The sequence below is a fragment of the Felis catus genome, chromosome A3 (assembly GCF_018350175.1).
Source record: "Felis catus isolate Fca126 chromosome A3, F.catus_Fca126_mat1.0, whole genome shotgun sequence".
In the NCBI taxonomy this organism is placed as follows: Eukaryota; Metazoa; Chordata; class Mammalia; order Carnivora; family Felidae; genus Felis; species Felis catus.
The window spans coordinates 88948558-88975352 of record NC_058370.1 but is presented as its reverse complement, the minus strand read 5'-3'; the positions used below and the strand labels follow the sequence as shown (position 1 = coordinate 88975352).

General features: G+C 36.3%; 1 protein-coding gene across 10 annotated transcripts in view; it reads left to right on the top strand.

Moving 5' to 3' along the window:
- Positions 1–26795, top strand: part of EXOC6B (exocyst complex component 6B) — a 613079-nt gene that overhangs the window by 316447 nt on the left and 269837 nt on the right. For 9 of the 10 annotated variants that reach the window (XM_045054390.1, XM_045054386.1, XM_045054387.1 and 6 more), the window contains 5 exons: positions 6954–7025; positions 7807–7904; positions 9360–9465; positions 10619–10728; positions 22804–22915. In XM_045054390.1, coding sequence (XP_044910325.1) covers positions 6954–7025; positions 7807–7904; positions 9360–9465; positions 10619–10728; positions 22804–22915 — 498 coding nt within the window. The remainder of the gene's footprint in view (positions 1–6953; positions 7026–7806; positions 7905–9359; positions 9466–10618; positions 10729–22803; positions 22916–26795) is intronic. The other variant, XM_045054382.1, reaches the window with a different exon arrangement.

Genomic DNA, 26795 nt, shown 5'->3' with positions numbered 1-26795 from the left:
CACTGATAATGTGGAGCCTGCTTGGGATTCTCTGTCTCCCTCTCTCTGCCCTCTCCTCTCTCTCCCTCTCTCTCTAATAAATAAATAAATAAATAAATAAATAAATAAATAAATAAATAAACAAACATTAAAAAATGAGTATCTTAAAAAAATAAAGATTCTTGTGTATGAAAATATAATATACAATATATATTTTAAACAAAAACAAGCTGTATTTTTCACTTAATGTCTCATCAATCTATATTAATTTTAACACATACTTGCGTAATATTCCATTGTACATATGTATCTTTTTTAGCTCTTATAAACATTACAGTGAATATTTTTATAAAAATATTGATTTTTTTAATGTTTATTTATGTATTTTGAGAGACATAGAGATAGAGAGAGAGGGAGACACAGAATCCCAAGCAGGCTCTGCACTGTCAGCGCAAAGCCCAATGCGGGGCTGAGACCCACAAACCGTGAGATCATGACCTGAGCTGAAACTGAGTTGGACACTTAACCAATTTCTATAAAAACATTTTTTATATTTCTTACATTTTTATATTTCTTATATTATATAATATATAAAATATATTATAATATATTAAAATATATTATAAAATATAAAAATATAAAATATATTTCTTATATTTTTTATATTTTAATAAATTCTTAGATGTGAAATTAGTGAGTTAAAGGATCTGTACATTTCTTAACCTCTGGATACATATTGCTAATTTGCTTTGCTAAAATATTGTACCATTTAGCACCACTCTGAGTATCATCTTTTAGAATGCCAACTTTCCTATTCTGTTTACTTCACAGAAAGTTATATTTAAAAACAAAAAATCATTCCTAATCTACTATGTCAGAAATTGTATCTTAATTTAACATGTTTTTCTTTGATTAATACCAGTATTGAAAAATTTTTCAGATATTTTCTCTCTCAAAAATAATAAACATTAAAAAAAGGGGGGGGGGGCGCCTGGGTGGCGCAGTCGGTTAAGTGTCCGACTTCAGCCAGGTCACGATCTCGCGGTCCGTGAGTTCGAGCCCCGCGTCGGGCTCTGGGCTGATGGCTCGGAGCCTGGAGCCTGTTTCCGATTCTGTGTCTCCCTCTCTCTCTGCCCCTCCCCCGTTCATGCTCTCTCTCTGTCCCAAAAATAAATAAACGTTGAAAAAAAAAAAAAAAATTTAAAAAAAAAAAAAAAAAGGGGGGGGGGCGCCTGGGTGGCTCAGTAGGTTGAATCAGTTGAGTGTCCAACTTAGGCTCAGGTCATGATCTCATAGCTCTTGGGTTTGAGCCTGTCATTAGGCTCTGTGCTGGCAACTCTGAGCCTGAAGCCTGCTTTGGATTCTGTGTCTCCCTCTCACTCTGACCCTCCCCTGCTTGCTCTCTGTCTCTCTGTCAAAAATAACAAACATTAAAAAAAATTTTTTAAACTCTCTTCAGATGTTTTTAGTTATTTATATATCTTCTTAAAAATTTCCTGTTCATATGCATTGCATTTATATTTTAATAGCTTTATAATATTTTATTATGTATTATTTCTTTAAAATATGGATGCTAACCTTTAATCTGAATGTTAATCTCTAGTCTGATATATAGGTCGCAATTTTTTTTTTTTTTAGTTTTATGTGTCTCTAACTTTGCTTTTCTTTTCCAAGGCATTATAGAAATTTAAATTTTTGTGTAAATATATTGATTTTTAACTTTATAATTTGTCTTCCTTATTCGAAAGAATATTTAATTATTTGTTTATAATTGATCTTGGTATTTCTATAGTTACTTTTTAAATATACGTACCACAACAAATAAAAGTTTATTTTAATATAGAGTGTGAAGTTGGATTTTATCTTTAATTATTTTTTAAAACTACACATCACTTCCAGTAACATTACAATAACATTATCATGTTAATCTTTTACTTTATTCAGCACAGATTGCCATAATCAAATGCCATAGACTGGTACCTTACACAACAGACATGTATTTTTTCACAGTTCTGGAGGCTGGAAGTCTGAGATCAGGATGCCAGCATGCTTCTGGTTGGGTTCTGGTGAGAACTCTTGCTGATTTGCAGATGGCTGTGTTCTCATCACGTCCTCACATGGCCTTTCCTCACATGGCATCCTACTGTCGCCTACTTCTTTTCTAAGGACACTGATCCCATCAGATCAGGACCTTTCCTCATTTAACCTTAATTATCTAAGTTTTATTTCCAGATATAGCTACACTGGGCGTTACGGCCTTAACATATGAATTTTGTGGGGACATAATTGTTCCTTAATACCCTTCTTTTCCCAACATATTTCGGAGGCTACTTTTATCATATAATAATATATTTTATAGGGGTGCCTGGGTGGCTCAGTCAGTTAAGCATTCAACTCTTGATTTCAGCTCAGGTCATGATCTCATGGTTCAGGAGATGGAATCCTGAGTCAGGCTCTGTGCTGACAGCAGGGAGCCTGCTTGGGATTGTCTTCCTCCCTCTCTCTCTCTGCCCCTCCCCTGCTCCTGTTCTCTCCCTGCCCCTCCAACCCATGTCAAAATAAATAAATAAACTTAAAAAATAATAGATTTTATAAATACTAAGATCTTTTGCTAGGCTCTATGATTCCCCACCCCCCTTTCCTCTCTGTCTTGAACCAATGTAATATTTTTTTGATTATTATATTTGACATAGTATGGTTTAATTTCGTATAGGACGTGTACATTCTCTAAAATCCTCTTTTTAGGACATGCTAACTATTTATGTTCTCATTCTTCCAGATTAATTTGATAATCACTTTGTCACATCCCTTTTACCACTTACAATATCCTCCCTCCCCCAAATTGAAGTATAGTGTTGTTATGCAGTGAATCTGTAAATTAAAATGGAATTTTTTTTCAGTATTTGGTGTTTTTCACCAGGAATATATATATTTTTCTTAATTATTTGCCTTCATGTATTTTGGAAAGGTATTTTATATGCTTTCCATAAGTCCTATTTTTGGTATTTTATGTTTTTTTCAAGGTAATGTTTTTAGGAAAGTTTTTTGCCCCCAATCATATTTATTAACTAATATTACTGTATTCTAGGGAGAAGAGTCCTTGATTTTGTTTATTTATTTTATATTTGTCCATGTCAATGATTTTACCAATTCGGTTATTTTCCTGGGAAAAGCTTTTTCTTTTAGAAAACTTAGATTCCTTGCAAGCAATTTCTTTTTTGTAAAGCAGGGGTTCTTAACTTTTTCTCTGTGACTGATACATTTGAGATGTGACGGATCTACACCACTCAGCAGGGAACTGCCCTCTCTTCTTCATGCAGTCGTATTTGGTATCATTAAGAGGAGGCCACTTCCCAAGCATACTGTTTGAAATGTGTATCTCTGGAGAACATTAATCTTAATGGAGTCTTTCTTTGTAGATATGCTGTATATTCTTTTGAATGGAAGAACAAATAACAAAATACCTGTTTTCTTTCCAGTAGATCAGCATCAATCTGTAGAGGCAGAAAGTAGATTAGTGGTTGCTTTGGGCTGGGAGTAGCTAGGAGGATAATTTAAATGACATGGGTTTTCTTTTTGAGATGAAAAAATGTTTTAAAATTGACTGTGATTATGTTTGCCCATGTCTGTGAATATACAAAAACTAAAAACCATTAAATTATATACTTCAAGTAGGTGAGTTGTATGGTATAGGGATTAGATCTCAAGGCTATTAAAACATAACATCTGATTAAAACATTGATTAAAACATAGCACCTCTGCATCACAAACATTTACAATCATTTTATTTATTATGAGACAGAGTAGTTGACGCCACAGATGTTATTTCTATTTACAGTATTATATTACCCAGCAAAGCAAACTAGAATAAGAACAACCGAAACATCAAAACAAATCTCAAAAAGAAACACTATATCTAACGGATTATGCTACTTGTTTATCAAAAATCTATATATCTTTCTAACTTTCTGTGTCATATTTCAAACTACTCTTCTTCTGATTCAATTATTAGTCAATACATAAATTGGAAACGTTTTGAAAGATACGATATTTCAGGTATTAATATGTGTAGTATTCTCAATGCTGATTTCAAAACATGATAGAGATCTGACCCGATCCATCTCACTTGGAATTCAAATTTAGCAATATGTTAGAAAATTATATGCTAATACAACGGAGAGTTTGTATCAGGAATGGTTCCACATCAGATGATCTGCTAATATAGTTGTTAATAATATAAACAGATCATCTGATAATACCGAAAAGGTATTTTTTAAGATTCAAAATTATGGAACAATGTAATTAATTCCATGTGGCAAAAACCTCATGTTTCATAGATATTATATATAGTGAATATTTCAGTTTGTTATGGTAGGTGGACAAGGGTTGTACTGGGATAGTGTTTTTTTTGTTTTTTGTTTTTTAGTTTATTCATTTTGAGAGAGAGGGAGTGAGAGACAGAGAATCCCAACCAGTCTCCATGCTGTCAGCCCAGGGCCTGATTTTTAAAAAGTGTAGTAAGGAGGAAAAGGAAGCACACAAGCCAGAGATAAACGTTGCTTTCTTAGGAATCTCTGATTATCTGAATACAGAAATTTAATTCATAGATTAAACAGGTAAAACTATCATTTTGTGATCAAGAAGACAAAGTCAAATGTATATCCCCAAATATGGAGCAAATAAAGAGATGGAAGATATGAAAGGAAAGTTAAGAAACATGATGGATAGCTGATGCTCATTTTTTTAAATTTTTTTTTAACATTTATTTATTTTTGAGATAGAGAGAGATAGAGCATGAACGGGGGAGGAGAAGAGAGAGAGGGAGACACAGAATCGGAACCAGGCTCCAGGCTCTAGGCCATCAGCCCAGAGCCCAATGCGGGGCTCGAACTCACGGACTGTGAGATCGTGACCTGAGCTGAAGTCAGACGCTTAACCGACTGAGCCACCCAGGCGCCCCTGATGCTCATTTTTTATCTTATCTAACTGAGATTTAGAAAGGAAGGATAGACACAAAGGAGAGGACTTTAATAATTAAATAATTAAAAGAAGGAAATTTCCAGATTCCCATAGTTGAAAGGCTGTATTGAGTATCAAGCAGAGTAAATGAAGGCAGACACTTCTTTCACATCAGAAATGCTGAATTTTAGTTTGAGGGCAAACGAAAGGCATTTTCAAACATGAGGATTCAGAGTTTATGCTTTACCTCTCCTGTTTTATTGGTATTGTACAAAAAATGAAAAATCCAAAATACAAGATGGGATAGGATTAAAATAAAATGTGTGCAAAAAAATGAGTAAAACTCATAGATAAATCTAAATAGCTATTTGATTATTTGTAAAGTTTAATGCTATTAAGAATCCATATGGAAGGAGAGAGACTTAATGTTTAAAAAGTTTTTTTAATGAAAACTCTAGATTATTTCATATAAACAGTGGGAAGAAAGTATATAACTTATTAATAACCACTGTAAGAAAATTAAAAAGAACTAGGATCCAATGAAAAACATGGAATAAAAAAGAAGCAATCATTGTAAATGGGAAACTTAAGATGGAATAGGTTTATGGAGAACCTGGGTGGCTCAGTCAGTTAAGCGTCCGACTTAGGCTTAGGTCGTGATCTTGCGGTTCGTGAGTTCGAGCCCCGTGTCAGGCTCTGTGCTGACAGGTGAGCCTGGAGCCTGCTTTGGATTTTGTGTCTCCCTCTGTCTCTACTCCTTGTCCGCTCCACTCTGTTTGTCTCTCTCAAAAATAAATAAACATTAAAAAATTTTTTTAAAAAAGATGGAGTAGGTTCAGATACGTCAGCAATCACAGGAAATGTCAAAGAATTAGGAAGTTTTATAGTCTGGTTACTGAGACATACTCATACATTATGGTGAGTATGAAAAAAGTGAAAATAAGGTAAGAGGAGCAGAAATGGCAATATTCTCAAAGGCAAATAGAATTGAATTTGAAGACCATTAAATGGGAAAGGAAAGGAATATTTTGTACTATTCTAGTTTTAGCCCACCAAAAAGAGAATAGCCTTTTTATAGAGGACAAGCAAGCATCAATATGTATAGAACAAAAACTGTTAGTAATAAGAGAAATTGATGAACTGTACCATTATGGGTGAATTCAGTATGCCTCTTTCAGGAATTGAGAGTTCAGACAGGAAGTAACCAAATTGTAATTAAGAGAATTTGAATATCAAAATTACTGAACTTTCACATAGTAACATGTATACATCTTTGAATCGTGTGCACATAACCTACCTTCCATGTCATTTCAGTTTTCAGTTTTACTGATAAGAGATTATGTATGGACTTTATTTGTAACTTTTATTTTCCTCTTTATTTAGGTTTGTTTTCTCTTTGTATTCCTTGTGTTGTTGCTTAATTTCATTTTTTTGCTGTTTAATCAGACTTAACTAAGATTTGTCTGTTTTATTGATATTTTTAACGAGCTTTTGTTTTCATGGATCAAATTTTTCATGTCTCTATGTTGTTTCTGCTTTTAATTTGATCAATTTTTATCTTTCTTGTACTTATGATTTATTTTGGCTTTTGAGTTAGCTTTGTGGATTGAGTGCTTAGTTTATTTTCAGTCTTGTGTGTTTTCTGCTTGCATTTAAAAATATAAATTTTATTTTGAAATTGCTTTAACCACATTGCATAGGCTTTGATATCAAGTATTACATTTTGTTCATTTAAAAATAATATGCAATATCAATTTTGACTTCTGTTTTGACTGAAGAATTATTTAGAAGTATGTTTTCAAATTTCCAACTGTTAAAAATATAGATCATGGCTTACTGGAGTCTCTACTCAGCTCTTTCCTGCCTAAATCTGGTGTTACCTTGAGCCAGGAAAGGGTTAGACCCTTTCTGGAGAGCCTTTACCAGGCGAATCATCAAACAATTAAATAAATTAAAAATTTAGTTTTATTTTTAATAATTACAGTGTTTTTCCTCATTGTCTTTTTTTCCTTTAGTCTTACTGCTCTGATCCAAACCTTGTGTTAGATTTGAAGAACCTCATTGTGCTTTTTGCTGACACACTTCAGGTTTGTGATTTTTGTTTACATAAACTTTTCTAGATTAGTATTCATCAGGTGTAAATCTTTTCATTGTCTACTTAAGCTTAATAAATGCCTTTTAGTTTTTAGTTGTGTTTCTTCTTTTCCTAGAGCTAGATCTTTTAATCTTTTTATAGCATTTCATTGTTATCACTTTGACCAATTTATATTCTCATAAATAGTTCCAATCCCCCCCTTTTTTTGCTCAGAGCAAGTCAATTAATTGAACCACTCACTACCTTAGTTTTTTTAAAATATCCTTAATTCAGATACAGTGCCTGAGTGATTTTGGAGTTTTTTGGTGTTTTTGTTTTTTTTTTAAGTTTATTTATTTATTTTTGTGTGAGAGAGAGGCCGTGTGAGCAGGGGACGGGCAGAGAGAGAGGGAGACACAGGATCCCAAGCAGACTCTGCGCTGTCAGCACAGAGCCAGATGCGGGGCGATCTATCACATTTCCCTCCCTACTCCTGAAATTTGCTAAGGGTACAGGATGAGTTGCAGGGAGGACTTAGCTGACATTGTACCAGTATATATTGATTTTAATTATCATCTGTTTATTTTTTTCTGACTAGCTTAAATATTTTGGTATGTATCTTTTGATTCTTGAGATAAACACTAGACATGAAGTGGGAATGAAACATGCTGCTGTCATGCTTTCATTTAAATCTTTGACCAGAATATGATAATATCTTTCAGTGCCTGATCTCTTTCATGTTGAAAAAAAAAAATCACCTTATAAAATGAAGCTGTTTTCTTATTTTGTTTCAGGTGTATGGTTTTCCTGTGAATCAGCTTTTTGACATGCTGTTAGAAATCAGAGATCAGTATAGTGAAACTCTGCTAAAGAAGTGGGCAGGTATTTTCAGGTGAGAAATTATCTTTGTCGTGTGTGTGCACGTGCGTGTGCTAGTGTATGTACACACATGTTTATACATAAGGCTTCTCAATATTATAAGCAACAAGTATGTGTGGCTTATTTTATTATAGCTGTGATGCAGGTTATGACTCAGAATTCAAGCAAATTGAAGAGATGTCCCAAATAAAGTTCCCAAGATAACTGATCTCAGTGTATCATGTCTATTATGTGGAGACTCCCCAGATCCCATTTTGGCTTTTTTTCCCCCCCTTGAATACCATCCAGATCATCTTGAGTCTTCTTAATATATTTGTTGGTTTCCTCTTTGAGGATCATGCCTACTATATAGCTCATTTGTAGGGTGGTAGCTATTGAACCCCTTTGAGTAGTATAGGCTTTTTTGGAACCTTTTTTGAAGACTTACTTATGTGGTTCCTCAAATTATTCCTTCTCTACATATAGAGATGAGGTGTATTACAATCCAGTGTTTGAAACATGTTATTTAAATCGTTATTATATCATGTATACACTAATAAGACAGTTATTGCCCTGTCACACCTTGCATTCACAAATATCTCCTTAGACTACTTTCTTGGCACACAACTCATGTCATATCACTTGAGTTTCTTCTTCTTTTGAACTTTTATTCCCTTATTTAATGTGATCTTGCAGCTTATTGCAATAGCCTGTCCCCAGATAAGCTTACCCCGTTTTTAAATTTTTCTAGCTATAAGATACTACATTTTTCCTTTAATATTACTAATGGTACAGTTGTATTTAGGGGAGGATTATGTCTCTACGAACCTTGAAAATTCATAACATGATATATCCATGGTCTTAAAAGTGTCTGATCTGATCCCTTCGGTAAATTTGGTTTTGATTTTCGTAGTTTGGTCTATGCTTTTAGAGAAACTCCAGTCTAGTTAAGGAGTCAGTTCCTCGGGATGAAGTTCAAGTTCATCCTTAATACAGAATAAGAGATGAAGTAAATGGACATAATTTGGGTTTATCATAGAAGTTACTTTTCTTCATCTGCCAGTTTTGAAAGTTAGAACAGAACTAATACAGGATTAAATAACATAATCAAATGTATTTTCTTTAAAAAAAACAAAACAAATGAAACCTCTTTGCTTTTTTCTGGAGCACACACATCCTTTTGTTTTTACTACCCATTTGCCTTACAGCTTCTACATGTTGCTGTAAAATTTTGTCTCCTCTGTAAATCTCAAATACTGTGAGATCATGTTCATAATTGTGTTCCCTCTGTTTCAGAGTAGTTTTCTTTCTGTCTTCTGTCAAAGGTATTTTTACCTGCAATGAATAGTTTCATTGTAGAGGAATAGAATAGGAAGTAGAAAACATTCGTTTTGGTGGTTTGTATACACAACTGTTTGAGTTTACCTGAAAATTACTTGTAATCACTACAGTGATTAACCAGCCCACCCGTCCTTCATTTTATTTCTAGAAACATACTTGATTCTGACAACTACAGCCCTATACCAGTAACAAGTGAAGAGATGTATAAAAAGGTGGTAGGACAATTCCCATTCCAAGACATAGAGCTGGAAAAGGTGAGGAATACTGTAAAATAAAATTCTCTGTTTGATTTGGCATACTCTCAAAGCTTTCATTTTATCAGTTTCATTGAGGGCATTACCTCCAACTCAGTGCATTAGAGGTCTAGAACACCCCCAGAGAACGATTTTGGGGCTTAAAAGAACAGAAGTTCCTGTTTGAAAATCAGTATATGATTTCGGGGTCGAAGTGTTAAGGGTATTGCTGCGCATGTTCCAATTTGGTTTATACTTTGAAATACTTACTGTTATCATACTCTTAGGACATTTTCTCCCCCACATATACAGTAAAAATTACCCTGTGCTATATAATATATAATTCTATTGGTATATAATTCAACAGTGCATTGAGTCATGTATGTACTGCCATAATAATGATACCAAAATAGTTCCATCATCCCCCCAAATTCCCTCATGCTGCTCCTTTTAATTTTTTTATTAGATGTTTTTTTTCTTAATGTTTATTTTTTGAGAGAGAGAGAGAGAGAGAGAGAGAGAGAAAGAGAGAGACTGAACGCCAGCTGGGTAGGAGCAGAAAGAGGGGAGACACAGAATCTGAAGCAGGCTCTGGGCTCTGAGTTGTCAGCACAGAGGCCCATGCAGGGCTCAAACCCATTGATCGTGAGATCATGACCTGAGCCAAAGTCAGACGCTTAACCCACTGAGCTACCCAGGTGTCTCGTGCTGCTCCTTTTTAAATCAGTTTCTCCCAACCCTAATTCCCAGACTTTGGCAACCAGTCTGGTTGCTGTCTATCTACTTTTGCCTTTTCCAGATTGTCATATAAATGGAATCGTACAGTGGGTAACCTTTTGAGGCTGGCTTCTTTCACTCAGCATGATGCTTTTGAGATGTGTCTAAGTTGGTATATGTAGCAATAATTCATTCCTTTTTATTGTTGGGTATTTACCACAGTTTTTTTTTTTTATCCCTTCATGTGTGAAAAGACATTTGAATTATTATTTAGTTAAATTTATAGCTTATTTTTTTCGTGTCAGGAAACTTTTGGAAACACTTTCTTAAATTTGAGGTTGTTAAGTAGACACTTTGCAATGTGGAAGAAAATTCCTTTTGCATTTTAATTAATTTCTAAGTATCTTCAGCATATGTTAGTTTGTGACTTACTTTCACTAATTCTTTGCATTTACAGCAGCCATTTCCAAAAAAGTTTCCTTTCTCTGAATTTGTGCCAAAAGTTTACAACCAAATTAAGGAATTTATCTATGCCTGCCTGAAGTTTTCAGAAGATCTTCACCTAAGGTATGTCTGAAACAGTGGAAATGCTGCAGATACTGAGACTGGGAGTCTTATGTGCAGAAATATTCTGAAAACCTTTGGATACTCTTTTCAGCTGATTATGAAAGTCGTGATATTAGCCCTTCACAGCACAGTACTGCTATATTGATAAAATCATGGTAAAAGTGAAAGTTGGAAACTTGTGAATAATGTTTTGCTTATATTACTTAGCTTATTTTCTATTTTCATTATAAATTTGCATTTCAACATTTTTTATTAGTAAGAATTACTGGAATATAGTATATTAATTTTTACATTCTACTTGATGAAACTTTAAGGCCACTAGGGGAGTAGCAAATAAAATCCTTTGGAAATATCCTTCTTTCCAAATATCCTCTGGACTTGTTAAAGGTATCCATATCTCCTTTAAATTATTTGACTAACATGTTCTGAGCCTATTTATGTAGCAGATACATCCTGTTTACTGAGACTGCAGAAGTAAAAGACACAGTTCTTTGCCCCCAGATATTGTCAGTATCTACTGAGGATATTAGGCATGAAAATATACGATGGCGGGTGTTGAAATATGTTTAATTTACTTGCAGAACACCTAGAAGACTACTTAATTCATCTTAAAGAATTTGAGGGAGAATAATCATCATGATTGGCTTTCAAAGGAGTCCTTTCCCCTCAGTGAATGATACCACCATTCACCCAAGCCAGAAATCTAAGAATCATTCCAACTCCTTATTTTCTATTAATAACTTTTTATTAAAAACAAAGTTTTAAGCATTGGTCTAATTTTTGTAAACACTTTACAAATATATTAAAAATGTCTGTAAAATTCAAAATAGTACTAATCTATGAGGTCCTAGAAAGTGTAATCCATTTTTCAGAGGAAGAAAGTGAGGCCGAGAGAGGTTAAATAACTTTATCAAGGTCACACAAGATTAAGTGTTTAAGCCAGGATTCAAATCTGATCAGCATCAGCCTCAACAAAACAATTACTGCAGTGTTTAGAATTCTTACACTTTGGCCTCACTGTGTTAGTATTTTACATGCATAATCTCAGATAATTGTCATAATGTTTCTTGCAGGTAAGTGTTAATTATTCCCATTTAACAAATGGCTCATTTGTAAATGAGCCTCTGGAAATCCAGTTGGTGACAAAATTATATTAATTGGTGTTTGTTTGTTTTCAGTTCTTTTTTCTTTAAAGTTCTCTCTTCCCAGTGTGGCTGCTTTCATTCACATTGTAGTTATAATTGACTTGGGCCATTTTAATAGTCTCCTAATTGTCCTTATTTGTCTGACTTTGCTTTCCCAACCATCTACCCTTTCTCCTCATTCTATTCTGTATGTTCTCTAGAGTAATTTTTCTACAATCAAATCTTATCATTTAACTTTACATGCTCACCTTTCCAAGGATTCCTCATGGCCTACAGCATAAAGTTCAAACTCTAACCTGATGTACTTCTCTATCTGCCTGCTCCCTCACCCCTTGACCTAGTCTCCCTTGTAGCCTTCTTGGCTCATATCCCATGCTAATTTCCGTGTCAGTCCGTGCTTCAGTCCTAACAACCTATTTGGTATTTTCTGATCATAAGACGCTATTTTAGACTTGACTTTTCTCCTGACTCTATCTCTACTTAAAATCACTTTTTCCGTGTTTTTGCTCCTGTCTTCTACCATCCTTCAAGGCTCATTATAAGCCTTTAATGAATGGAGGCTTTCTGACCACCTCCATCCCTAATGGAGTTGATCTACTGACTCCTCTGTGCTCTTTCTGTACCTTATGAATACTGTTGATCAAAGCTGCTCATAGATTTGATTGCTCTCCTTGTATCTGTGGTGTTTCTGTAGGCTCCTTTTATCTATGTGTTAGCCTGTAGGCTCCTTTGTTTATTTGCTGGTTTATTCACCTCACGTTATAGGTAATCTGTCATTTGTCAGATTGTACTTGGTAGTGAGGACATTAAGATGCTGAAAATACAGTCCCTGTCTTCAAGGAGTGTGTAATCTGAGGAACTGAACGATTGGTGATAAGCGCGATCACGGAGAGAGAGAGCATCAACATAGGAACCAAATGTTGAGACAAATTAAGGATGTTAGAAAAGGCCTCTTGAAGGGTAGAAACATTTAATGTTTTGTTCAGCACAACATCTCCTGCACCAGCTCAGTCAATTAAGAAACAACAACAACAAAAAAGAATGAGTGGATGGAATGTATGGCATGCCAGGGAATTCTGAAAGTAAATATAATTGGAAAATAGTTTGAGTAACTTGTTTGATAATCATTCTTACTAATTAAAAAATGAAGCATGGTTTGTAGAGTTCATTTGTTCTTTTCCCTGAAAATGAGGTTGATTTCATGGAAATGAGATTATCTTTGGAAGTTATAAACTAAAAGTTGTTTACCCCTTAGGGCCCACCCTCTCTACCACTACCACCAAATGACTTAATAACTGAGAGTGATCTCTAGGGTACTGATACGTATGTTACCATATAAAAAATATTACAAGTTCATTGCATCATGACTCTTTCTATCCTGTTTTGGAGGAAAGGCAATATGATAAAGGGATAATGTTGAGTAAATTGTTCAAAAGTCTTTTTTCTTGCTTGAATATATCAAGTTTTTGCCTGAAAACTACCTTTGTTATGTTTAACATCGACAATTAAAAATAAATATTCAGGGGTGCCTGGGTGGTGCGGTCAGTTGAGCATTCCACTCTTGATTTTGGCTCAGGTCATGATCCCTGGGTCATGGGATTGAACCCCATGTCAGGCTCAGTGCTGAGCATGGAGCCTGTTTGGGATTCTCTCTTTCTCTCCCTCTGCCCCTCTACCCCACTTGCATTCTCTCTACCTCTAAAATAATTAAGGGGCGCCTGGGTGGCGCAGTCGGTTAAGCGTCCGACTTCAGCCAGGTCACGATCTCGTGGTCCATGAGTTCGAGCCCCGCGTCAGGCTCTGGGCTGATGGCTCGGAGCCTGGAGCCTGTTTCCAATTCTGTGTCTCCCTCTCTCTCTTCTCCTCCCCCGTTCATGCTCTGTCTCTCTCTGTCTCAAAAATAAAATAAAAAACGTTGAAAAAAAATAATTAAAAAAAAATTCAATTTGGGAAGATTTTACAGGTGCCTTTATTCTTTGGTTTACATTTACCTTATTTTCTAGGGTATATTTACCTTCTAACTTGGAGTGACAGAGACCACTTTGACAATCATAGCTGTCTAATATGGGATATAAGATAACATATAGGGGCACCTGGGTGGCACAGTTGGTTAAGCATCTGACTCTTGATTTCGGCTCAGGTCATGATCTCACGGTTCATGGGATTGAGCCCTGTGTTAGGCTCTGTGCTGATAGTGCAGAGCTACTTGGGATTCTCTCTCTCTTTCTCTGGCCCTCCCCCACTCATGCATGTGCATGCATGCTCTCTCTTTCTTTCTCTCTAAAAATAAATAAATAAACATTAAAAAATAATATGTATAAAACAATTAGTTCTCTTAAACACAAGACTCTTAAAATAAGAAAAACTGCTGTACTGACATTTTTATGAAGGCTTAAGGATAATTATTCTCTTAAGTCAAACTCTTTTTCTTATAAGACTTTTCCCTTTTACATTGGACAGAGGATGCTGAATAACATGAGAAATATTGAATTATATGAATTCTGAGGACACAAAACTCTGTTTGAAAGAAAATTCTTTTAAAAGTAAGCAAATAAATGGCATTTCTTTGGTAAAATAATGTTCTAGCACTTGCGCTGGACTTAAAAAGTAGAATACACACACACACACACACACGCACACATACACACACACACACACACACACACACAGATTCTTTTAAGTTATAAAATTAGATCTATGTAAAGAATTTAGGAGATAGAGAATAGTCCAAAGAAGAAAAAAATTGAAAGACTCAAAATTTTAACACATAGTGATAACCACTCTTTATATATGGGAAATCTTTTTCTTTTAGTCGTTCTTGCGTGTGAATACATGCACATGCATAGGACTTTTTTTTTTTTAAAGCAAATTACTGTGAGATACTTCTTCTGTTTACAATATAGAAAGCTGGAAAGAGTATTGCTTCCTCCTTAACAATGAACAAAACAAACAAAACAATTAAACTACAAAATGAAAACTTTTTTTGGAACCCATCAGACAGCTGAAGTTACAGGGTGACCAACTGCCCTGAAATCTAAGATGAGGCTGGCCCCTCTAAAGAGAGTAACATGATGCACAGATTCCCGTACCCGTGGCAGATCAAGAAAGAAAGGTATAGATACTATACAAGTGAGAAGGAGGAAATCAATCAAAGCCTTAGGATTGCTAAAACCTTAGTTGGAACTGGCATGTTAGTAAGGAACCTCAAGTTGTGAGTCCGAGATCCAGAACATGCCCTCATATGTTCTTTTCCATGGACCTCTACTAGGTGCCCTTGAGAAAGATTGGGGGTTGAATAAGAGAGCAGAAAGAACCCTCCATGATATTGCAGGTGTGTAGAAAGGGGATCAGCCACTGCTGTGAGAAAGGCATGAAGCCCCACCCCCATGGTTTGGACCCTTCACTTACACAGATCAAGAACTGCACCACTGGAGTAAGGACAGCAAACTCTGTCTCTCTGCAGGGTACAGGAAAAGACCCATTCTTTGTACAGGAAGCACTGAAGGAAAAACATCCTTTTACCCCTGGAACAAAGGCAGAAAACAGTCCTGTGCCTGGGATCATACCGATACTATTAAAGGTCTTCTAACACTGGGGGAGGGCAGAAAACTGTGGTAGACCCACTGGAGATATAAAGCGGAGTTGGCTGCCACTAAAAGGATGGCAGGGATGTTGAGCAAGCTCTGCTTCTGAGAACTGGGCACACAGGGCCTACCCAAGACTGAAGCTGGCCAGGACAACAGAGAAAGTCCATTGGTCTCCATTAATAGTTTCGCAGCAGCTAAATAACAAGTGGCTGCAATCTAGCACTGATTGATGGGGAAGAATGTAGAGAAAGATCCATTCTGTATCATAGGCACACAGGTATAACTGAGAGCTGTGGGTGGTACAGAAACTTTATGAAAAACCCTCTGGGATTCCAGCACCCACACCAGTCCCATGCAATTATTAGGAGAATTTGAAATCTGTGACGCACTGAAGATAACCATGTGAACAACAAAACCCAAACCCAGCTCAACTCCTGCTTATGCAAATGGCCCAACAGGAGGAGAACATGGTCATTTCCAAGTATAAATACTGTTACCTCAGATTCTAATGTCTTACATATGAAATCCAATCTTCAATAAAAAATGTGAGACATGCAAACAAGCAATTAAAAACAAACTCTATTGTCAAGGGACAATGAAGTCAACAAACCAGACTCTGATGACCCAGATGATAGAACTTTTAAAGTTAGAGACTTTAAAATACCACTTACATGAATAGATAGGGACTTTCGGTAGAGAAACAGACATTTTTAGAAAGAGTCAAATGAAAATACTTGAAATAAGAAACTGTTTTTAAGAGATGAAGGCTTCCTTTGAGAGACTCATCAGTAGACTTGCCACAGCTGAAGTAAGAAGTCAGGGAACTTGAAGATAGGTCAATGAAAGTTTCCCAAACTGACACACAAAGAGAAAAAAAGGTGAAAGAAAGAAAGTGCCGAAGATCTGTGGGGCAGTTACAAACAGTATAATTGAGGGGCCAAGAAGAAGATAAAGAGAACAGGGGGAAAATATCTTAAGAGATAATAGCTAAGAGTATTCCAAAAATAATAAAAGACATCAAACCAGAGACTCCAGATTTTGAGAACCTCATTAAGATAAACAGCAAAGCAATAGCAACAAAGCAAGCAAAGAAAAATGCACATCATTTTCAAATAAGTGAACATAAAAATTAACATAATGCCTTAAAGACATTTAGAAAAAAAAAAAAAAGATGCTATATGTAGGTGTAATGCAAAGCATTACAGGAGACTTGTCCAAAACTATGCAAGCCAGAGACAGTGGAGCCACATGCTTGAAGTAATCAGAAAAACAAATCAAGCAAGATTTCTATAGACAACAGAACAACTTTCAGAAATAAAGTGAATTTTTTTTAGCCAAACAAAAGCTGAGATAATTAATTGCCAACAGACGTGTGTAGTCTTTCTGCAGACATAAAAGGAAATTCTTTACATAGAAGGAGTATACAGGGTAGAAACTTATACACATGAAGAGATAAATGATGAAATAAAGGGCTTTGGGAATGGTTAAAACTAATTTTTTTTCCTTTGTTTTTAATTGCTCGGTTTTTTGTTTTTTGTTTTTTTTGTTTTTTTTTTTTTTTTTTAGGTTGTACAACATGATTTTTTTAAGGCAAAGAAGTGTGGTGATTTAATATACACATACATTAAGAAACAATACAATTACTTTTAATTAACATATTTACCACTTTACGTAGTTACCATTTTTTGTGTGTTTGCTTTGTTACTCCTTCTCTCCCCCCATCTGTCTCTCTCTTTCTCCCTCCTTCCCTCCCTAGTTGTTTCTATATATGTATCTGTGTGTGTGTGTGTGTGTGTGTATAATATTATAAGTCCTATGGTTTATATTAATTTTGATTACGTGGTTAACATATTGTCTGTTCTCCCTCTATAATTATCATTATCATTTTCTTTTTATAATAAGTTATGTTTGTATTTTTGTTGAAATACTTTGAGACTATGTATTCTGTTAGTTGTCAGATGTTCTTCACCTTTCTCCCTCTTACAGTATCCATTCTTGCCTGGAGGCGCGCCTGGGTGGCTCAGTCAGCTGGGCATCTGACTTCAGCTTACGATCTCACTGCTCCTGAGTGCACGCCCCGCATCTGGCTCTGTGCTGACAGCTCAGAGTCTGGAGCCTGCTTCCAATTCTGTGTCTCCCTCTCTCTCTGCCCCTCTGCTACTCCCACTCTGTCTCTTTCTCTCAAAAATCAATGCTAAAAAAATTTGTTTTAATAAAAAAAATAATTCTTGTCTGAATCAGTTTTTACTCTGATAATTACTGGTTTATGATTTTTAATTAATTTTGATTTTTTAATTCCTTGTATAAATATTACTTGGCATTCTATTTTAAGGGGTTCTTCCTTGCTATCGATCTTCTATCCGTCTGTTTGTCTGTCTACCTGTTTATCATCTATCATCAGCCAAAACACACGGATTCTTAATTCAATTGGTTCATTCCTTTACTATCTTCATTCCTTTTGATGCCAGACTGTCCCAGATGTAGGGAGTGTTAACCTTTCAGACTAGCTCCTATGCCTTGTTGGTGCATTCCTGTCACATTTGGGGACATTTCCTTACTTAACCATGGTATCATTGATTTCTCCAAGGGGCCCACTTCCCTTTAGTGTTGAGTGGTATCTTGAAAATGAGATCTGGGCATGTGTCTTTATTTTAAAATGTGTCATTTTGAATCAACAAATAGTTGCTTCTTGGCTCTTGATACAATCTGTGTAATTGGAGTGTACCTTAATGCATTTAGTGATGTGGTTGAATTTAAGCCTGCATGCTGGCTATTGTTTTTCTGTTTGTCTCCTTCCTTTTTTGCTCATCTTTTCATGTTTTCCTTCCTTCTTCTTGACCGAATTTTTTTAGTATTGTGATTTATTTCCCTACTGGCTTTACTTGAGTATAGCTTTTTCCCCCCAATTGTTTGTGTGGTTGCTGTGGGGACTACAGTGTACATTGTTGATGTATCACAGTTTACCCTGAAAAATATATCATTTTGTATGTAATTTAAGAATCTTACCACAGTGTAAAATAGTTTATCTTCTCTTTTTTTTTTTTTGATGTTGTTGCCACATAGTTCACTTATACACCTGTTTTAACCCTAAAATAGTTTATTGTGTGTTTGAACATTTAATAATATTTTAAAGTTCAAGAAAAAAAATTGTATTATTTTTACCCACTACATAGTTACCCTTTTCAGGCCTTCTCATTCTTTTCTACATATCGAGGTTACCCTTTGGCATCATCTTCCTTCAGCATGAAAAATTTTCTTTCAGCATTTCCTTAGGGTATATCTGCTGGTGTGGCATTTTCTTGGCTTTTAAAAATATTTCTAAAATACTTTAAAATAGTTTTAAAATTATTCTAAAAGTATTTTTATCACCTGTGTTTTCAAAATATATTTTCTAAGACATGGACTTCTAGGTTGATGGTCTAAAGATGTCATACCACTGTCTGCCTCCATTGTTTTCTGAAGAGAAATAAGCCATCATTATTCTTGTTCCTCTGAATGTATTGTCTTCTTTCCATGGTTGTTTTTAAGATTTTCTTTTTATCTTTGGACTTTACAATTTGATCTAATATTCTTTTTTTTAAACCTTATTCATTATTATTTCTGAGAGAGAGAGAGACAGAGTCTAAGCGGGGGAGGGACATAGAGAGAGGGAGACACAGAATCTGAAGCAGACTTTAGGCTCTGAGCTGTCAGCACAGAGCCCGACGCGGGGGCCGAACTCACCAACTGTGAGAGCATGACATGAGCCAAAGTTGGACGCTTAACTGACTCAATCACCCAGGCACCCCATGACTCTGATGTTGTTAAATGTGTGTGTTAATTTTGTGTGGGAGGTACTAAAGCTCTTGGATATGTGGGTTGAAATATTTTGTCATGTTTGGAGATGATTTTGCCAGTATGTCTTTCAATATGCCTCCTTTCTCATTCTTTTTCTTCTTCTGCAACTCCTAGTTGCTTGATAGATCATTCAGATTTCTTGAGTGAGCTAAATGTGAGTCTCAGTTTTAATTAGTTTCAAACTACTTCTGATTTCAAATGATACTGCAGAATCTCTTTGTCCAGAAGACCAACTCTAAAATTCCAGAACTTTTATCCAGGAGCTTATCTCTGACCTTAACAGGATTTGAGCTGGGCTGGTTTCATCATTAGTTTCTTCTCCTTTTTGGATTGAGTTTCTGTAGCCCTGAAAACAAAACCCCTTGCAGAATTTGCAAGATCTGTCTCTGTTTTCTAGCATTGTCTTCACCCTTTCTTTCTTTCTTTCTTTCTTTCTTTCTTTCTTTCTTTCTTTCTTTCTTTCTTTCTTTCTTTCTTTTTATAACTGCTTATTTATTTTGGGGGGGAGGGGTGGAGATTGAGTGCAGGAGGGGCGGAGACAGAGAAGGAGAGAGAGAATCCCAAGCAGGATCCATGCTCAGTGTGAAGCCGATAGGGGCCTGGATCTCACAATTATGAGATAATGACCTGAGCCCAAATCAAGAGTGGGATGCTTAACTGACTAAGCTGCCCAGTTGCCCTGCCCTCACCCTTTGTGTGTGTGTGTGTGTGTGTGTGTGTGTGTGTGTGTGTGTGTTTTAATTTATTTTGAGAGAGAGAGAGAGAGCACACATGTGCACAAGCAGGGGAGGGGCAGAGAGAAGTGGGGGAGAGAGATAATCCCAAGCAGGCCCCTCACCATCAGTGCGGAGCCTTACATGGGGACCAAACCCATGAACTGTGAGACCATTACCTGAGCTGAAATCAAGAGTCAGAAGCGCAACTGACCAAGCCACTCAGGCACCCCCCTCACCATTTCTTGTGGAGCAGAATTCTTGTAGGGGAGAATTATTGCATCAGTTCATTTATTTTTGTTTCGGGGTTCTCCAGGGTTCCAAACTGTCATAGCAGCCCATACTGTTAATGGTTTGGCTAATTTCTCTCCATCTCACCAAAGCCTTTCAGCCTCTGACTGTTTCAGTCTTGTATCCATCTGTACCCAGAGTAGCAAATGGCCTCAGGTATGAAAGTGACTGCTACCCTTTGGTCACCTTTCAAAGGCTTGTCATGGTGCGCAATTCAGGTATACATTTATGTATGTGTGCTAATTATACTTTGTGGACATTGAAGGAAAATATAGCTTTTAGATTACACCTGACTTTTTTGTTCTGATGAAGATAGTGGTGGTCTTTCTTAATCTTCTATATCACATCCAAATCTGCTAGATTTTCTTTTTTTTTGTAATGTTTATTTATCAGAGAGAATGACAGAGAGAGAGAGAGAGAGAGAGAGAGAAAACACAAGTAGGGGAGGGGCAGAGAGAGAGGGAGATACAGAATCTGAAGCATGCTTCAGGCTCTAAGCTGTCAGTGCAGAGTCCAACGCAAGGCTTGAACTCACTAACTATGAGATCATGACCTGAGCGGAAGTCAGGTGCTGATCTGACTGAGCCACCCAGGCGCCCCAGTCTTCTTAAACCATAATAGAGATATGTAATAAGTACAGGATATCATGAGAGTGATTAATATCAGGGGCACCAGATTCTTTAGATACCTGTGTTAATAATTTTTATAGCAACCTATACTTATTTGTAGCTCATATTACAATTGACCTGGTATAATTATTAGTTTAATATATGAAAGCAGGAACCATGACTATTTTGTTCATTCACCATTTTCATCTCATTATTCTACCCACATAATGCCCAGCACCTCATATATTTGTGGAATGAAGTATTTCAGTTCAGTAATAATTTTGGAAAGGTTAGCAGTGGGCCATAGGGTATTGGTCAATTAAATGTATCCTTACGTGGACGTTTTGAAAATATTTTGATGTATCATTTCTTCCTGATTATGTCCTTGCATTCTGTAGTCATATTTAGTTTTGATATTTTTCTGTTTTCCACATAGCCTGATAATATACCTTGCCTATATATTTAGAATTGTAAGATTTTTAATCTGACTATACTAAGCCTCTGATTTTCTTCTCTAGAAAGAGAAATGGATGAGATTAAATTTGTGACCATCATCCACAAGCAATAAATTTACAAAGAACTCACAAATCTCTATTTACAGTTATTTCTTGATGTTTATAAACTAGAATTTCTATAATATTAACCTTATCATTGAAGAAATATTTGTCTTAAAAGCATATCTTTTATAGAAAGTCATCTTGGGTTATACTTTCAGGGGCTCATGGAGGATGTATAGGTCTAGAATTTAGTTTATTGGTTACAGGACTGTTTTTCTTTTTCAAACTTTGCATATAAATATAGATAGGTATTGAATCATTTTCTTTATGTTTAGTTTCCTTTACTGTATAGAAAATGCCATTATTGGGGTGCCTGGTGGCTCAATTGTTAGAGCATGCAACTCTTGATTTCGGGGTTGTGAGTTTACCTGAAAAAAAAAAACCACCACACAATAAGGGCTTAATAATGTTCACTGGATTAAAAATGAGGGAATAAATTCAAAAAAGGAAAATGTCTTCATTCGTCATTTTTGGGATAGTAAGGATTGCAAGACATTTATGCATTATTAAACTACCAGCCTAAAACACTTATTTTGGAATCAGAGCTAAACAGACATTCTATAAAAGAAGACAATACAGAGGTAACTTTTCTTAGGGGTCGTTATCAGCAGTTAGCTGTACACAATTAGCGGTAGGAAGCCGACGGAGAGACCAGGTTGGAAAATTATTAATATTAACAATCTGTGAAGGGACTTGGAAGTATGGGAGAAATAATGGTTTCAGGATGAGGAATCATGCTGGGTAACTGTTTATGTGCTCTGAGAGACAGTTTATCATAGTGTTTAAATGCTATGGGCTTTAGCGCTGGATGGCCTTGTTCAAAGCCTTTTTTTGCTGTTTACTTACTGTATGACCTTGAAGAAGTTACTTAACTTCTCTGCGCCTTCATTTCCTCATCTGTAAAGTAGAAATAATAATAAAAGTACTTTGTATCATTGGTGTGAAGTTTAAATGAATTTTATTTATTTTATATGTTACTTATTTATTTTTGAGAGTGAGAGGGAGAGAACATGAATGGGGGAGGGGCATAGAGAGAGAATCTCAAGCAGACTCCATGCTGTCAACACAAAGCCCGACGAGGAGCTCAGTCTCATGAACTGTGAGATCATGACCCGAGCTGAAATCAAGGGTCGGATGCTTAACCGACTGTGCCACCCAGGACCACTAAATGAATTTTAGTATATTAAAGTACTTAGAATAATTTCTGGCACAAAATAAATGTTATTCACTGCTGCCATTATCATTAACATCATCAGAAGTACCACTGGTGGTGCCTTGTTTGTTTCAAGAGTAATCCTGCTCCCTGGTATGACTCACTCTTGATAATTCTTTTTCAGCTCAACCGAAGTCGATGACATGATTCGTAAATCTACAAACCTGTTGCTAACCAGGACTCTGAGCAACTCTCTGCAGAATGTCATTAAAAGGAAGAATATTGGACTTACTGAGGTAAAGCTGCTCTTAATGGAGGCAGCCAAGGCAATATGTGAACAGATGCCCTAAGCTCTGGGGCCTGTTTGTAAGTTAATTATAACTTTCTATATGGTCCGTCATGTTCTTGCTGATGGATTCCTAATGGTGAAAGTGCAAAACAAATCATTTGTTTTTTTCTTTTGTCCTCTTGGAGACATTTATTACATTTTGAAAAGTCACTTTCTCTCTCTCTCTCTCTCTCTCTCTCTCTCTCTCTCTCTCTCTCATTATTTTCAGTACCTAACTGGTTTTCCTTTCTGAGGTTGTTGGGATACATTTGTATTATTTGCCATCAATTATATAAAAACAAAATTGTTGGTTGGAGAATATAGTCAACATCAGGTTCCTCATCCAAACGAATGACAGTTCAAATGCAACATACAACATGAAACCACATGTGTGTGCGTAAATCATGGATGCCAAGGATATTGGCACTTGTAGTCCTTGGTTTGTGTTAGACTCAGCTTTTGGTTTTGAGATACCTCTTGTATGTGAATGGTGAATTACTCTTTATCAGCATGTGAGTCTGGGGATCTGGGATTGAGGAAATGTGGGAGAAAGGCGATCGTCACATTTCTGTGGAAGCTTACAGAATCTCACAAAGCAAGAAGGGATATTACACACGTGTTGCGAACAGTATCTTGGCAAACTGAAGATTTGGCACGTTGGCGTGGAGTCCTAAAATTTAGAAAGATGTGAAGTTTCCTTTCTCTTGGAAACCCAGGATTGCATGGGAGAGTCGACCTGCCATTTTATGGAAATTATATTGCCAAAAGTGAGAGCTTGGAGGAATTTTTTTTTCACAGGGAAAGGGAAAGGCTGTTGGCCATATGTTTTACTTGTAGAGGTGGTGTAGTTTGGAAGTCCGTTGCTCTAGGAAAAATTGACGTTTTCAGATATACACTGTCAGAGATCATGGTGAAATTCAGCAAATGGTTGATGAATTTGACTCATAGGTAAAGACAGCTGGAAGCCAGGTGAACATCTCCTTCTGATTTTGGAGTGCTAGCCTCTTTCCCTGGGTGAAGATTTTAAACTATTATAATGTGGAACTTTGGCAGTGTTTGAGTTCTGTGTATAACAAACTTTTTTTTATGATTGAAAGTTACATTTGACATTATTTAGGACAGTTCCCTCATTTTGCAGAGCTTCCTTTCTGTTGCTGGGTATAGAAATATTAGGTATTATCTTTATGTCTGAGAATAGGTTAAGTTCTTTTCATCGTCAGGAAGGCTGAGCAAAAGAAAAGTGGAATGAAGTGGGGTGAAAAGCAGGAAGTCCTCCTCCTTCTGTCACAGTGCACTGTTCTCCTTATGTGGATCCCAGGTAGGACGGGAAGTCTGTTATTTAGTTTTTGAACTATCTCTGTATTGTAACTTTTGATACAGGTTTTCTTATTCCACTTAACAGTCTCTTAAAACATTTTAAAGAGGTAGCGTAGAAGGAACATGGTGTGATAGAAACAGCTTTGGCCTCAGAAGTCTCTTGAGTTTAGTTGTGACTGTGCATGTCATTGATTTACTGTGACATCTTAAGAGAAAGACCTAACTTCTCAGTTCTTCAGTTTTCCTGACGCCATTGTCCTTTGCAAGGGCCCCGCACGTATCAGGTCAGGACAGGAGAAGCGGTAGAAGCTTATCAAAAGAACTATATTTTAGTTCTTGGCACTATTTCAGCGAATGCTAAATATTATTCCTAAGTCATTGGATCTTTCTAGGTAATAATGTACTTTCAGTATCAATATCCTTGCATATGAATGAAGGAACATCTACACACATTTATTTATTTTGGCTTTTATGGTGGTTTGTACACATACAGACAAATACATACCCAGTGATTTTTATCGCCAACCAGTAAATCTTAGAATAATTATATTGCTCACCTTTGGAAAGACATTATATCCTCCTTTACAGGTAACTAGCGTCAGTTCACATCTGCACGCATCATCGTACTAGGTAACATTTGTCGAACAGTTTGTATTCTTCATAGTCTATTCACAAATACCATCTCATTTAGTACAATGACATTTGAAGCTGGCTACGCATGTGTTATTATTCCTATTTTATAGAAAGCGTAATTAAAGTTCAGCGAGATTGCCTGAGGTCATATAGTTAACAAAATGATAGAAACGAGACCTAAGTCTGGGTTGTTTTTTTTCCCAAACTTAATTCACTTTTACTATAATGTACTGATTTCCATATTGACTTAATTATTTCATCATAACAAAGGGGCTTTTACAAGAAGTCCATAGTACTATGGAAATTGTTTAGGTAGAGATGATTTTGTGTCAGCGAGCACATATCCATTCAAGCAGTAGAAGTATTATAAAACCACAAAACTAATTGAACCCTATTTCAGGTTGTCAGTTCCTTCACATCTTAAGAGTTCCTGTAAGCTAATGTCTGTCTGCCTGTCTTGTTCGAATTTATGTTACCACGTTTCTTCTTTTTTCTGTCTATATGCTCTATCCTTTTATCTTTTCCTCTCCCTACACTGGTTTTCTTGCTTTTGTCCTTGCTTCTTGGCTTCCCCACATTGACTCCGCTCAACATTACCTTTTAGTTCTTGCTTACTGTAACTTGAATGCTTCGCACTCTCAGACCTTACGTGACTGTCCCGGTTCAGTCAGCAGGTCTAGCTGGTTTCCTCAGGTTGCTTCTTCCAGGTCTGTGGGAAGAAAGTCAGCAGAGCAGTGGTTAAGAGTGTGTGTCCTTAAGCAGACTGCCTGGGTTCCAATTCTGCCTAGGTTCTCTTCCCTTAATAAATGTGTTCTTGGGAGCGTGTAGTTCATAGGGTTGTTGTGGGGATTGAATGAACATAGGAAGTACTTAGAACAGTACCCAGTATGTAGTAAATACTCCATGTATGTTACCTGGTGTTGTTGAAAAAGAGGTCTGGGTAGGTAAACAGTGACTGTCAAGTTCAGTACGGGGTGGAGTTTTTTTCAACCAAGAAAAGTTAGAAGATTACAACAAATGTCCTGTTAAGATAAATAACTTGCTTGTTGACTTTATAATATTTATTGCATACCTACTGTGTTTAACAGGCACTGATCTAAGCTGTTTGGATAAATAAGTGAACAACAACAAGAATAACAACAACAGAGATCCTTGCCTACATTCTAGTGGCAGAAAACGTGATAAATAACAGCAAAATAAATAGTAAATCCTCTAGTATGATAGAAGGAAGTGAATTTGATGAAGACAAAGGAAGGAACCCATGTTAAGGAAATCAGGAGTCTGGTGGAGGTTCAAAGTTGGTCTTATTAAAAAGAGTAGCATCTTCTCAACATCGCTCCTCGTCAGGGAAATACAAATCAAAGCCACACTCAGATATCACCTCACGCCAGTCAGAGTGGCCAAAATGAACAAATCAGGAGACTATAGATGCTGGCGAGGATGTGGAGAAACAGGAACCCTCTTGCACTGTTGGTGGGAATGCAAACCGGTGCAGCCACTCTGGAAAACAGTGTGGAGGTTCCTCAGAAAATTAAAAATAGACCTACCCTATGACCCAGCTAGGAATTTACCCAAGGGATACAGGAGTACTGATGCATAGGGGCACTTGTACCCCAATGTTTATAGCAGCACTCTCAACAATAGCCAAATTATGGAAAGAGCCTAAATGTCCATCAACTGATGAATGGATAAAGAAATTGTGGTTTATATACACAATGGAGTACTACATGGCAATGAGAAAGAATGAAATATGGCCCTTTGTAGCAACATGGATGGAACTGGAGAGTGTGATGCTAAGTGAAATAAGCCATACAGAGAAAGACAGATACCATATGTTTTCACTCTTATGTGGATCCTGAGAAACTTAACAGAAACCCATGGGGGAGGGGAAGGAAAAT